At 38.4% G+C, this 15,241-nt stretch overlaps 1 protein-coding gene across 3 annotated transcripts in view; it reads left to right on the forward strand.

Annotated features, from left to right (window-relative positions):
- LOC307011911 (adhesion G protein-coupled receptor L3) overlaps positions 1–15,241 on the forward strand; it is a 305,103-nt gene that overhangs the window by 264,935 nt on the left and 24,927 nt on the right. For 2 of the 3 annotated variants that reach the window (XM_079638009.1, XM_079638010.1), the window contains 4 exons: positions 1,083–1,292; positions 2,369–2,589; positions 2,862–2,928; positions 3,037–3,128. In XM_079638009.1, coding sequence (XP_079494135.1) covers positions 1,083–1,292; positions 2,369–2,589; positions 2,862–2,928; positions 3,037–3,128 — 590 coding nt within the window. Of the gene's footprint in view, positions 1–1,082; positions 1,293–2,368; positions 2,590–2,861; positions 2,929–3,036; positions 3,129–10,264; positions 10,307–15,241 lie in introns of all 3 variants that reach the window. The other variant, XM_079638008.1, reaches the window with a different exon arrangement.

Below are 15,241 nucleotides of genomic sequence, written 5' to 3' on the forward strand. Positions count from 1 at the left end.
CAATGGCTCTCAAGTAGAATGCGCTGTAGTTCCATTTTTCACCACAGATTTTCATTGGGAAATGTTGGGGCGTAGTAGACCGGAGGGCTCAGGGACCGTCTGCCCCGCTTATTATCGTACACGCTAAATTTCAATACATCCTGCTGACTTTAAGACTTAAAACAGTGTAGAAAATAAAAAAGATTGTTACAGAATTCTGAACACATTTAGTGTTTAGTGTTAAGGTCCATGTTTTGGAGGAATATTTTAGTGGGACACTGCACCGTCTGCCCTTACAGATGAGCCCAGCTGGAGGAGAAGCTGAATTTTGACAATGTTTTAACTTATTGAAATAAAAGTATTTGAGTGACTTTAGAATCGTGCCCTGCACCACAAACATAATGTTCTTAATCTGTAATTGTGTCTTTTTTTACTTTTCCACTAATAAACATCTAAATAGTATGTTATTACACAAAATAAACTTACTTGAGAAGCAAACAAGTAAACACCACCCTCCCCCCCAAACACACACACACACAAACTATCAATGAGCAATACATTTGTTACAGTATTTATTAATCTTTTTTAATGTTAGTTAATAAAAATCCATCTGTTCATTGATTGTTCATGTTAGTTCACAGTGCATTCTCTAATGTTAAAAAATACATCTGATTGTAATAATGTTTTAGTAAATGTTGAAATTACCATGAACTAAGATGAATAAATACTGTTAATTCTTAGTTCATGTTAACTACAATAAAATAGTTAACTAATGTTAAGCTTATTGTAAAGTGTTAACATAATTTTTAATAGTTGTGGTTACAGTTTAGTCACAGTTTTAGTTTATCTGCAGATAATTTACTTAAAATGTTGTGGGGGTTTTTTTGTGCAGAATTATGGACTGCCCATCCTGGTGTAAATGTCTGAAATCATTGCTCTGATGTGCTCTCGTACTTTGTATCAGACACTTTGATGGTGTCACTGTGTATCCGCTGCTGTGCTTGAGTCCTGTAATTGCTGCTTGCAGCGATATTTTATATTCAGTTGTAATGTTCATGTTCAAAGGAATGTGAAAACATTCTAATCTCTGTCTCTCCCTGTAGACGGCAGACCCTGTGCATGATCTGTTGCTGGACGTCATCACGTGGGTGGGCATCCTGCTGTCTCTGGTCTGTCTGCTCGTCTGCATCTTCACCTTCTGCTTCTTCCGTGGCCTCCAGAGCGACAGGAACACCATTCACAAGAACCTCTGCATCTCGCTCTTCATCGCTGAAACGCTCTTCCTCACCGGCATCAACCGCGCAGACCAGCCTGTACGACAAAGATACAAACACACAAATCATCTCTTCTTTGTATTTGTATTATTTATATCTTTAATCACGTAAAAATCCTACTTTTTTAAGTACTGCTCTTTCTGTACCGTGTAACTGGGAAGATCGCATATTTGGACATGGGAGGCACTATTTTAAAGATCTAAGCACATGGTCTAAAGCGCACGGTGCAAGTGCACTTAGTCCGAATCCACTTTTGCTAGTTTAACGACGGGAAGAATAGTTTGCGCGCATGGTCTAAAAGGATTGTCTCTATTCTCTAAATGAGTAATGGGTGTGTTTTGGGCATAACGTGCAATAAACCAATCAGAGTCTCATCTTCCGTTTGCTTTTAAAACTCAGTTGCGCTCTCGCCATAGCGGATTCGCTATTTACATGGCGGAATTTACAAACGGAAAAGCTGAACGTTTCTCTAGCGAGGAATAGGATCTGCTCGTGTGCAAGGTTCAAGCGTGCATGCAGACCATCTACAGGACAAAGTGTACGGACGTTGTAGACCCACCTATAGACCCGTATTACTAACGCGCTCTTTAAATAACAAAAAAAAATACTGCGCCATTGACTTTAGACCAGGTTTTCGTTGGTCAATGGCGCAGTCTATTTCAGTTTCCTTAAAATAGCAACGCGCCAACAATGCACCCGAACACACCTCGTTTTCAGACCAGCACGCCCATGGGCGCACAGATGGACCCAAATCCATTTGCTGTCTAAACAACGTGAAAGACATGAAAATGATAACTGCGTCATGCTGAAACTAGCAAAACACACTTTTGTGCCTGGTGTATGATAGGGCCCGGGATGTTTAAATTGGCTGACTCCATGTTTTTATTAGTTCATGATAGGGTGAAATAGCACAAGCGTGTGTGTCATAAAGATTTAATGTGAGAGCTTTCAGTCTGTGTGACTCTAATGCAGGAACATCATACATGATTCATAATCTTTAAACCCTATTATTTAACATTTTTCAATTATCTGAGCAGGTTTGCGAGGTCGCTGAACAGCATCCATCAATGTCCACATGACACACGCCCTCACAAGACCGTTTGTGTGCGTTACAGATTGCCTGCGCTGTCTTTGCGGCACTACTGCATTTCTTCTTCCTGTCTGCGTTCACGTGGATGTTTCTGGAAGGCGTTCAGCTCTACATTATGCTGGTGGAGGTGTTTGAGAGCGAACATTCACGCAGGAGATATTTTTACCTGGCCGGATACGGCATTCCTGCCCTCATTGTGGCCGTTTCTGCTGCAGTGGATTACCGCAGTTATGGGACAGACAGAGTGTGAGTTTCACACACACACACTCAAATGATCTGAATGAGTCTGAATGAGTGTGTGGGTGGTCGCAGGAGGGTTTAAGTTTAGTCTAATGATGCGGAAATTAAAGTCTGAATAATTGAAAGAACTCTCATGTATCAGCCAAAACACACAAGAACCTCTGAGACTGTGTGTGTGCGTGTGTGTGTGCGTGTGTGCGTGTGTGTGCGTGCGTGTGTGCGTGTGTGTGTGTGAGAACTTTGAAATCTTGAGTGACGTCTCTTTCTCACATTTTCAGGTGCTGGTTGCGGTTGGATACTTATTTCATCTGGAGTTTTATAGGTCCCGCCACACTCATCATCATGGTAACCAGCTCTGATGCTCTCTAACAACTTCATTCAAGTTCAATGTTGCACACTCTAGTGCTCTCACGTGTGAACCCTCAACCAATCCTGTGCTTCTGTTCTTCCCAGCTGAATGTGATCTTCCTGGGAATCGCTCTGTACAAGATGTTCCACCACACTGCCATCCTGAAGCCAGATTCTGGTTGTCTTGACAACATCAAGTAAGCCTGACAGTGAGGCGTTGAGCCTGTGGGATGGGCTCTTTGGAAGGATGAGCCTTTGAATGGGTGGGCCTGTGGTTGGTAGAGTCTGTGAGGTGAATGTATATGAAGGATGAAGCTTGTGGTAGGTGTGGTCTTTGGGAAGCAAAGGTAAGGTCTGCGGTGGGTTAAATTTTTGAGAGGTGAGGGGTGGAGCCTGAGGGATGGGCTCTTTGAAGGGAGGAGTCTTTTAAAGGTGGGGCCTGTTGTGGGTTGAGTCCTTGCACACTGAGTCCGAAATTCACGCACGTTAAAAAATAAATACGACCTCATGTTGTGTCAATCATGTTTACACACTGCCTCCGAAACTTTGTCCGTCATAAAAAACATTGGGTTGGGTTAGATTTGCGGTGTTCTTCGCATCCGTAGCAAGCATTTTAGTCTATGTGGGTGGACTATTTGAAAAGGAGCCTGAAAAGTAGGGCTAGGGACCTAGGCATTGGTGTTTATGCTACAAAAGTAATGTGATCTTTCAAATGCGGTTTCGGTGACCTTATATGATTTTGACCACATTAATATTAACCTTTAGGGGTTTCGCACCAGATGAACCTTTTCATAGTTCCTAGAACTATGGGCAGAAGTACCCGGATTTTGGCGTGTTTGCACCGCAGGAACTAGGAACGATTTTAGTTATAGGAACTCCTTTTGGAGGAACTAATTTAGCTCCTATTTCAGAGTAGGGTCTAAACCAGCACTATATGAACTACCGGTGACATTAGTGTATGCTGATTAGCCGAACACACGCGAAACACCAGCACCCGCCATTTTAAAAAAAGCTGTGTAAACACACAGATTATAGCCTATTTACTCCACAAACTAACTCTACGAACATGGAAAACAGTGATAGATGAGCCTCTTAACCTTTACGCGAACTGCTCAGCTAGCGACACTGGATATCAAATACACGGCATACGATAATACCTTTTCATATACTACTTTCTATGTATAACAGTTCTATCTAATAATGTATTAGACTGGATTCTTAGACAGATCGTAAAGTAATGAACCTGGAGAATGTGAGCACTGTGTGCTCAGGCTCTGGCGTTCTTAGCGCCGTCTGCTGCACCATCAAAATAAAAGTCACAACAACAAGCGCGGCTTACATCACTTCAGAGTTCCTACTGGCAATGCAACCAGGAAAATATCCGAAGGGAACCATTAGTTCTCGGGGAACCACCCTGGTGGCTAGTTCCTAGAACTTAAGTTCCTAGAACTACCTGGTGCGAAAGCCCCTTATATTTGCTCAGATCACTTGAGATGAATTTTAATACCAGGTCTCAACAAAAGTCAAAATATTGCTCAGTTTGTTTGAGCAGCCTGACAGCAGAATGTCAACTTCAGACTCAAGCTAAATTTTGCATCCCTAACTGTTAGTCCAAACATCAGTTGTCAGGTAAAAGGACAGAAAGATAATAGGAGTGTTGTGTTTGAGAAACCTGTTTGGAAACCATTACGTCTTGTTTCATGGAACTAATTGTGCAGAGATGACACACTTCAAGTTTATGGACGGAAGAAACATTGGCCCATTGACCATCTACTGAGGAACTCGTATGGCTCATTTATCATATTATTGTCGTAGGTTGAGGTAAAAGTAAAACTGGCACAGGTATCCCACAGCGTGCGTGTGTGTGTCTGTGTATTCTGTGGGGAGGTTGTCGTTACCTGAAGATCTGTGTTGTTTCACAGGAAAGAGCAGCAGACATTCTGCCCAAATTAACCTCCGCACGCACATGAATATTCATCACCGGAGCCACACAGCCACTCAGGAGAGCAGAGCGCTGAAAGGACTATAAATATGCTAATTTATGGCTGTCCCCTTAGATCCAGCATAGTGAGCAGGACAGTGAAACGATGTGTGTGTGTTCAGTTGTTCATGTGTGTGCTTATGTCGATGTGATGCATACTAATCAGACCGTTTGAGTCAGTGATCTTGTAGTATCATTGCTATAGATGAGATGAGATTTCACAGCGCGGCTGCACGATATGAGGAAAAGCTGCGATGTGCGATAACATTGTTTAATATTGCGATGACGATATGACTTGCGATAAATGTTAATACTGTTCCCATGTCTTAGTGCTTTAATAGGTTCTTTGCGTGATAGGTCAAACGTTTATTACCTGCCTGGTTCAGAATACACGATTTTAGCGCGATTTTGGCACGATCCGTTTGACATATGGGTGTCGTGGAGATTCGTAATAACGACAACGGGCGTCGGGACGCAAGATTCGATCGTTTCATCTCGTATAGTGTGTCATAGTGGGCGACAACCTACGTCGCGTCTGCGATGCTTCACAACAGAAAGACTATAGCATGTTTAATTCTTTAACGGTCCTCCACGACGGGTTGAATATGTGAGCGAGGCGAGACGTGAGTGAGTGCAACACTGGTGTGTGCGCCAGTGAGCGTGTGAGCGTGTGTGTGTGTGTGTGTGCGTGCGTGAGTGAGTGAGCGAGTGAGCGAGGGACAGTGAGTGTGTGTGTTTGTGTGTCTGTGCGTGCGAGTGAATGTTTGCGAGTGAATGTGTGTGTGTGTGACGGCACGCGATGACTGGTCGGAAAGCAACGTGTTGTCTGACATGTTTCTTGTCCACGACAAGATTTTAGGAGTCAAAAACGTGTAAGTTAGTGCTAATCTGAACCAGGCATTATTCATCGTGTCAGGCTGTCTGTTGCGATGTGTTCATCGCGGGAGTTCATATCGCGATGACGATGAAAATTCGATGTATCGTTCAGCCCTAGCGTTCACCATATTTGTGTGTGTGTGTGTTAAAGGGCCAAACTGGACTCATATGTCCCTTTGTCTATCACAGCCAGAGAATTCTGATGGACACCTGATTGAAGTGCATAAATCCTGACTATGACACATATACATATGCATTCATATGTAGAGCTCAACAGTGATCACCCACATTTGCAGTGGCCTTGGGATTCATTCCTAAAGTATTTTTTCCCCATTCATTTTCACTACAGACTTTTCAGAAACATACAGTTTAAAGCCTTGAACCAAATCAACCTGCTCAGAGATGAATCACAGTAATAGAAAACTGGCACAAAAAAAGACAAAGAAACAAGACTGTGTACTTGATGTGGGCTGACTTTAGGAGAAATGAAAAATCAATCAAAGCATTAATAGCCATACACCATACAACTATTGATTGTATCTCATTAAAGTATAAAATACAATATATTTGATATTGATTACCAATTACAAGTTATTAAAATGCATAAAAGTGTGCTTAATTGAATATGCACTTAAATGGGCAGTTGTAGTGTAGTGGACTAGCAGATAATATATTAAATAAATCAATGGCCACTTAAAGTGCTTGGAGTACTTAAGTACACTTTTAAAAAGTGCACTTTGTAATAATGCCAACTTAAAAGTGATACTTTTACATTTTAGATGCTTGTTTTGATCATCTTTTGTTGTGATTTAAAGAAGTACACTTGTTTTGATGTGTGAAAGCACATGTCAAATACTGATTATAAACTGTAGTTTGTTGATATATTTAAAATGTTCTAATTTGCAACTTCATCATTACAAATGTGTGATTACAAATATATTTAAATGCATTACATACATTTTATTTTACAGATTTTAGTATTAATATATTTTAGTTCACCACAAATGCTTGTAAGTACATTTGGCACTCTTCAATAACAATAGAACTGATTGTTAAATGACATATAAAGATGTAGTGGGTCAAAAGTGGCAATTCAATTTAATTGCGTTTAATATAAATTGAACCCATAATACATTTAAATTGAATTGCAATTAATGTGCAATTAAGTGTCCAAAACCATTACATTCAGTTTGCACAAGGTTATGAATAGTCAATTCAGGATTATGTAGTATCTCAAGTTTAGGACCTCATCTTATCTCTGTTTGGAGAGGTTTATACGTTATTTCTGACGATCACCTTCACTGTGGAAGAAACAAATGGGATTTTTACTGCCAGAAACCTGCTGGTGTACTGTATTCCGAAGGGTTTGTTAGGAATGCTTTTTTGAAGGGGACCACATAAAACAGGATCACAACAGCTGAGGTGATGGGTTTGATTAATTCATGAGCGTGGGTCTTATTACAGCCACACATCTCCTGCCTCCATGGGGTCTCAGATTAAATGGGATAATTCTTGTAATCAGACGTTCTATTCATGCTAATAATGAGATAATGACAGTCTCTTGTTAGTAGTTTTCATACTTGGCTGTATTAGTTTGATCTGTAGATGGTTGATTACTTGCTCTAATGAGAGACTGAACAGAAACACTTGCAAAACTGTGTGTGCAGTGTGTGAGGATTCATAGATTACGGTAACGTTATCACAATATACACTACTGGCCACATTTTTGGGATCGGTAAGACAAATTTTTGGGATCGGTAAGATTTCTAAAGTTTTTAAAACTAAAAATTAAAAAAATTGATCTAAAATACAGTAAAAACTGTAATATTGTGAAATATTTGTACTATTTTTTTTTTCTATTTTAATATTGTAAAATGTGATTTATTCCTGTGATGCAAAGCTGAATTTTTAGCGTCATTACACCAGTCTTCACATTGTCACATGATCCTTCAAAAATCATTCTAATATCCTGATTTGCTGCTCAAGAAACATTTCTGATTATTATCAATGTTAATAACAGTTGTGCTGCTGCGTATTTTTGTGGAAACTGTGACGCGATTCTTTGATCAATAGAACGTTTGAAAGAAAACCATTTATTTGAAATGGAGATCTTTTGTAACATTATAAATGTCTTTACTGTCACTTTTGATCAATTTAATGCGTCCTTGCTGAATAAGTATTCATTTAGTTTAAAAAACAAAAACCTTACTGAACTCATTAGATGACCATGTTGTAATGTCTATTTTGTTAGAGATGAAAAATCCAAATGAAGGATAAATCTGACATCAAAAATGCTGCAGACGTGGCTTCACATTTTGTAAACTTAAACCTAATATGATTAAACCGTTCTGATCAGATGAGTGACTATCAAATCTATTGTAAAATAGCTAAATGTTCCTCCAATATTAAGATTGAGTTTGAGCTTCATAGCTTTAGGTCTCCATTTATGTCATCCTAAACTTGTATGACGTTTATTTCTATTGTGGAACACAAACGAAGATACTTTGAACACTGTCTTGGTGTTTTTTGTCCATACAGTAAAAGTTAGTGGAGTCCAGGGTTGTTTTGGACACTGACTTTTACAGCATGGACAAAAATAATTGAAACAATATTTCAGAATATCTTATTTTGTAGATACAGATGAAAGAAAGTCATACAGGTTTATTTGGAGCGAAACGAAGACTGAATTCTCTCTTCATCACATGGTATCCACTTTATTTAGTTTCGTTTAGGTTTGTGTGAACATCAGTGCTGCTGCTGTTGTTCATTGTCTGATTTATAACAGTCGGCTCTAAGAAATAAAAAAGATTTAAAAGCGTGTGATGTGATTTATAAGGCTATTTGGAAGGTCGAGTTATTAACCGCAAACCAACCTACGTCCACCCTGCTCCGCTCACAGAGGTCACGACTTCAACGCCTCAGTTCTGTCACACAACAAATCCAGATATATGCCTTCATTTATGTGTGTGAGACCACAACACTCAACAGTTTGCTATTGCACTCCAAATGGTGATGAAACGGCACATATTTGCATTTATAATTTACAGTCTATCTCATCTTGGAAAGTAGACGAAATAATTGATGGCTTCATCTGATTCAAAGGGCTGTTTTGAAAAATTGGTACCAATAAAATCTCCATAGAAGGACATTTTTCACCAGTTTTATAAATACCAGCTGGAACATTCATTTGGCACACCAAACCCTATTGGACCACCTGATTTAAAGCTATAAAAACAGACATACCTGTACAATACCGTTCAAAAGTTTCAGCAAAATATGTTTTTCCCTTTTATTCAGCAAGGATGCATTAAAACGAACAAAAGTAAAGCCATTTATGTTGTTGCAAAATATTCTGTTTTAAATAAATAATGTTCTTTAGAATTTTCTATTCATTAAAGAATCATGAAAAAAATGCATCGTGGTTTACACAAAAATATGAAGTGCAGCACAACTGTTTTCAACTTTGATTATAATAAAGAAATGTTTCTTGAGCAGCAAATCAGCATATTAGAATGATTTCTGAAGGATCATGTGACACGGGAGACTGGGGTCATGATACTGAAAATTCAGCTTTGCATCACAGATTAAATTACATTTTAAAATAATATTCATATACAAAAGTTATTATAGCTACATTATAATATTTCACTTTTCTTTTTTTTTTTGTACTGTATTTTGCACTGATCTATATAATGACTGGATAGCTCATGACGTTCTAAACTGCCAGCAGGGAGTGAAGCCACCGGAAGTGTTCGAGCGGCCATTATATATAGTCATTAATATTTTATAGATTAGTGGTATTTTGGGTTAAATAAATGCAGCCTTGTTGAGCTGAAGAGTCTACTTTCAAAAGCATTAAAACATCTTACTGACCCCACGTTTTATAGACTTTTAAGATTGGGTATTAGCATGAAATTATTGCTGTGATTTCATCTAGTTGCATCTAACAGGCCAGTATGCATTTATTAATATTTCATTTTCAAGGTTAAGACTTTGTTTCCATCATTATCATAAGCCTGAACTACCGGATCAGTAAGGTTTTTCTTTTTTCTTCTTCTTTTTTTATGAAATTAATACTTTTATTCAGCAAGGATTAATTAAATTTACCAAAAATGCCATTTATAATGTTGCAAAATATTTGTATACTTTCTAACTAAAGGCTCTTGGCTATAAAAGTTCAATCATTGTAATATGACCTGCCTCAATGTCATGCGTCTGCAGGAAATATGGAAAGAAAATGATCCTCGTCATACCATTTCTTGCATCCTAAATTAAATAAAAATGTTAAGACCTAAACTTTGCGAGTGTTGTGTAACACCTGTGTAGAGGGCTGTTGCTGCTTCTTTTTTAGTTGTTTTTTATTTGTTTAGTTGCTGTTGCACTTTTCGAAGGAATTATTTTCTGTCTCTGTGTCTTACTCATTCATTTATTTGTTCTTGTTTTCTGTTGTGTGCGTGTCTGCTGACGTTTGCACAGCTATCGCTTTCATGACGGCTGTGTCATAGTGGAGTGGCACTGGTAAGATCAAACTGTTTCTCCATCGGTCATCATGTGTCCCTCTGGAGGTCATCTGCACCTGCTCACTTCCTCCTGTGTTTGACACTTTGTGTGTGTTTGTGCATACGTGTGTGTGCGTCCGTATAGTTCCACACTCACCTCTCTCCACTGGTCAATTTTGAGATTTTGGGATATTTGTCTTCAATAACATGTCTTCTTTCAGACTTGTGGTGAAAAAAAAGTCCGAAATACACATTTAGGTCTTTTTTTTACTACACTTTGTCTGTTTGCGTCTGCAGATTTCTCATAAATTCAACAAAAGTTGGCGTTCTAAATCATCCCGCTGATCCGCGATCTCTGTCCGCTCCCTGTCATCACACACACCGCTAGAAAGTGCTCTCCTGTACAATGCTGTCGGATCCAAATATGTTCTTTTCCTTTTTATCAGCAACCAATCGTGAAAGTAAAAGGGCTGAATCCGCAATCTCATTGGCTGATGATAAATCTTTTGAAGTCCGTTTTCTCAAAATGACTTTTCTCTCATTCTCCAAGTCCGAAATCTCCACTTCAGTAGCACCTATATACACCAAACTTTCCAGTCTTGTACCTAGTTATATTATAAAGACATTTCCAGAGGGATTTGTAAATATACTATTCCTATATGGCGGCAAATCAATGACAATAATAAACGAGCGCACAGCTGATGCTGGCGCGCGCGGTAAATGACTTTCGCGAGCGAATAACAGATGCAGACATCTCCTCTGCACGCAATACAAGCGATCGCGCGCGCGCATGATCATTCCCCACGCTCTCGCGCTCGATCTGCTCTCGCCTGCTGCTTTTGCTCGCTCGAACACTTTTATTTTTGGCAGTCGAGGGGCGGGGCTTACTGTTTTAATAACCTCAAATGTCATTGGTTACATCCCTTTTCCCGGAAGTCACTTGTGATTGGACGCCTGTGATTGTCAATCAAGAGCGGCAAAGGCACGACCCAAAAGCTGGTTGTCAACCACTGTTAAAAACAAAGAAGAAGAAGAAGACAATCACTTGACTTAAGACATGGCTTCATTAACGGAGCAGATGCATGCGAGTTATCACTTAATTTGTTTTTATTTTATTTATTTATTGTTGTTTATTAATGTGTAATGTGATTTAATGCATTGTTAATAATATAGAATAGATTCTTACCAGAAACTCTTGCTTATTGATATAAACACATAATTTATCTTTCATCCAAAGCCCTTGTTAAATTTACAACTATTTAATGGACACTTTTTACATTTCTGAGGTTCTCAGAACCAATATAATTTTGGTTGGGTAAACGCATGGTTAATGGGAGGGAGCATAGTGGTTATGTAGTGGTGAACTACAGCATATATATCTTTGCATTCCCATTTTCCTCCAATTTTTAAAAAATATTTTAATACAAATAACACAAATAATAGTGTTTTAAATATAAAATGTAGAAAATTGTAAACATTTTGGTAGATTTACAATGCGAATAACCATGGAAATGTGTCATTACAGTCTGTAAATATCTCTTAACAACACAAGAATGCAATCACTACCCCTAAGACTAGTGTAGTTTCTGGTAAGAATCTATTCTATATTAACAATGCATTAAATCACATTACACATTAATAAACAACAATAAATAAATAAAATAAAAACAAATTAAGTGATAACTCGCATGCATCTGCTCCGTTAATGAAGCCATGTCTTAAGTCAAGTGATTGTCTTCTTCTTCTTCTTTGTTTTTAACAGTGGTTGACAACCAGCTTTTGGGTCGTGCCTTTGCCGCTCTTGATTGACAATCACAGGCGTCCAATCACAAGTGACTTCCGGGAAAAGGGATGTAACCAATGACATTTGAGGTTATTAAAACAGTAAGCCCCGCCCCTCGACTGCCAAAAATAAAAAGTGTTCGAGCGAGCAAAAGCAGCAGGCGAGAGCAGATCGAGCGCGAGAGCGTGGGGAATGATCATGCGCGCGCGCGATCGCTTGTATTGCGTGCAGAGGAGATGTCTGCGCGCGCGCGAGGGCTTGAATTGCGTGCAGAGGAGATGTCTGCGCGCGCGCGAGGGCTTGAATTGCGTGCAGAGGAGATGTCTGCGCGCGCGCAGGGCTTGAATGAGCTCGCGAGTTCCCGTCTCCTCGCGTGTACATCTGTTATTCGCTCGCGAAAGTCATTTACCGCGCGCGCCAGCATCAGCTGTGATCTCGTTTATTATTGTCATTGATTTGCCGCCATATTCCTAGCCTGATTTATATAACATTTTATTCCAAAAAACATGGCGAAAATCTATTTTTAAGGCTATTGACAGTAGGCTATATTCCGATTTACTGGATAACAAAAGTAGATATCCATATATAAATCCCTCTGCAATTTTCCCCCATCTAATATGTGAACACAATGAAAAAATAATTTTGAACCTGGCTTTATCCAATACTCAGATTACTTTTTTTATATATATATGCAAATTAGCGCATAATTAATTAGATATTGCCATGTAGGTAATCAACTGGGAAAGTTTCATGGTGATATCTGCTAGTTAAAAATGTTACCCTATTCACCTGAAAAATTAAAATTCTGTCATCATATACTCACCCTCAAATTGTTTCAAACCTATATGAATTTCTCTCTTCTGCTGAACACAAAAGAAGATATTTTGGAGAATGTCGGTAACCAAACAGTTGATGGACCCCATTGACTACCATAGTATATATTTTTCCTGGAAGTCAATGGGTTACATCAACTGTTTGGTTACCGACTTGAAGCTTTGAAAACCTTTTTGAATCATTGTTTGATGCTAGTGATTCAGGTCGCGTGTCAAACTGGCAAAGTCACGTGATTTCCGTAAACAAGGTTTCGTTATGTCATGGCTGTTGCGAAATGTTTTGAAATGTCACTGCTATAGGGGCGATTATCTTTGAACTTATTAACCAGTGTCTATATGGCTTTTACATGGTTTTGGATCAGTTTCATGAATTCATTGTAGAGCTGTCAGTCGATAAAAAAAAAAGTGATTTATCGCGCACAAAAAAAAAAGAAATTAGAAAACCCATTAAACGTCAATTTTTTAAATATATTTTAATGTAATGTCACAATGAATCTCCAAATTCATGTAGAAACAACATAGAGATGGTATATGTAAAATATTTTTTTAATTGCATCTTTTTACTAAGTTCGCAATGGTTTCATTGGTTGGTGGTTTCAAATTTTTGAGTCTTTATGATCCCTTAATGCTAAAAAAAGGTTCTATATAAAGATAAATTTCATAAATGATTGCATAATACATTCACGTTTAACAGGTTGCTTCAATTATATGTTTAAGAGATGTGTTATTTATCAAATTTAATCAAAATAAAATATTAATAAAAAAAAGTTAAGTAAAACTCTATAAAATGATCCCTTAAAGGGAACATCTGAAAGGTTCTGTAGCCTATATAACCTTCTTTTTTTGAGTGAATGAAGGCCAGTATCACTGCTCCAGATATACATTTTTCAAAAGTGTCTCATTATTAAAATGTAACATCAACATTACAGTAATTTGAAATAAAACCTTTGCAGAAATATAAAGCGAAACATAAATGTGAAAAAAACGACTATTATTTCCAGTGTCGATTTGCAGCAGTGGTTTGGTCGACTTGTCTCGCACCAGTATGTCATAATCCTCATTTAATGTGTTATACCGGAACAACTCTGGATTGACGTGGGCGGTCTGAGTTTGATCCTTATGTCATGAGCGATTCCTTTTCTTCATTAATCTGCGACTCAATTAAACCCACTCAAGACAGACGTGTCTCTGGGTGAAGTCATCACTCAGCACCTTGAGGACATTATTCACATTTCCGTCAAGACTTTCTGCCTCCAACTAACTCAATTACAGCTGCCATTGGGATGCAGATTCGCTCTTGGAGATAGAGTGAGACGATATGACAAATTGCTGCTAATTCTCTTAAACGGTTTAAAAGCAGCCTCTTTATCATAATTCACGTTAATTTTTCATGTTTAACCCGGGCGATCAGCAGCCAGGCCACCTGAGGGAGGAGAGATGTTCAATCGCAGTCTTGTGTTTGTTAAACTCCCAGCAGGACGTCTTTAACGCAACCAGTCGCCGCTATCTGCTTCAATTAAACTTCTAATGCGCCCTGGGTTTTTCAGCACGAGTGTGTTTTAGAGAGGGTGAACGGAGGTGTGAATGAGAATCTGCATAGTGTAGCTTCAGGAAAAATAAAAGCATAAGGATGAGGTTTCTGGAAAAGAGAGCTGTAAGAGTGTAAGAAATGCGGGTTATTATTCCCTCAAGACAAGAGTGAAAAACGGCGATTAAACACTAGTGAAGAGACTTGGACATGAGCGTGAGCCATTTAGGGGGTTTTAATATCCATTTGGTTTGGCACTTTCCACAAATTTATTACGCCTTTTTTTAAAGCATTAATGCAAATTCAACCAATTCCTGCATTCTGTGCGGTAATTTGCAGATCTATAAATTTAATCAAATTGATTGCAGAGAATTCTATTGTTCAGTTTGGCCTACACTCATTTGGATGTGTTTAATACACCCTATAATCAGCTTTTTTTTTAATAATAAAAAAAAAAGCCATCCATGTATCGAGTTATTTTCCTTATTGTTATTGTTTATAAAAATACAGTCAAACCAACATGTATTCAGACACCTTCAACATTTCTCACATTATCACAATTGATTCGCTGTAGTTTAGAAAATGGTAATAAAATATGACAAGAACTCAGTTATCAAATTGGTTTTGGCCATCCTTCTGTTAGACTGTCAGACTGTCCTAAAAAATGATATCTGGTGTCTGAATAATTATTGGTTTGACTGTACATCCAGTATTGCCTCCTTGCGTCCAGTTACTCGTTCTGTAATCTCAATGAATTTCCCTTTGCAAAGAGTTTCTGCGATGCCCTTTAAAATACATTTTGAAATTTGC

The sequence above is a fragment of the Phoxinus phoxinus genome (assembly GCF_949152265.1).
Source record: "Phoxinus phoxinus genome assembly, chromosome: 2".
Classification (NCBI taxonomy): Eukaryota; Metazoa; Chordata; class Actinopteri; order Cypriniformes; family Leuciscidae; genus Phoxinus; species Phoxinus phoxinus.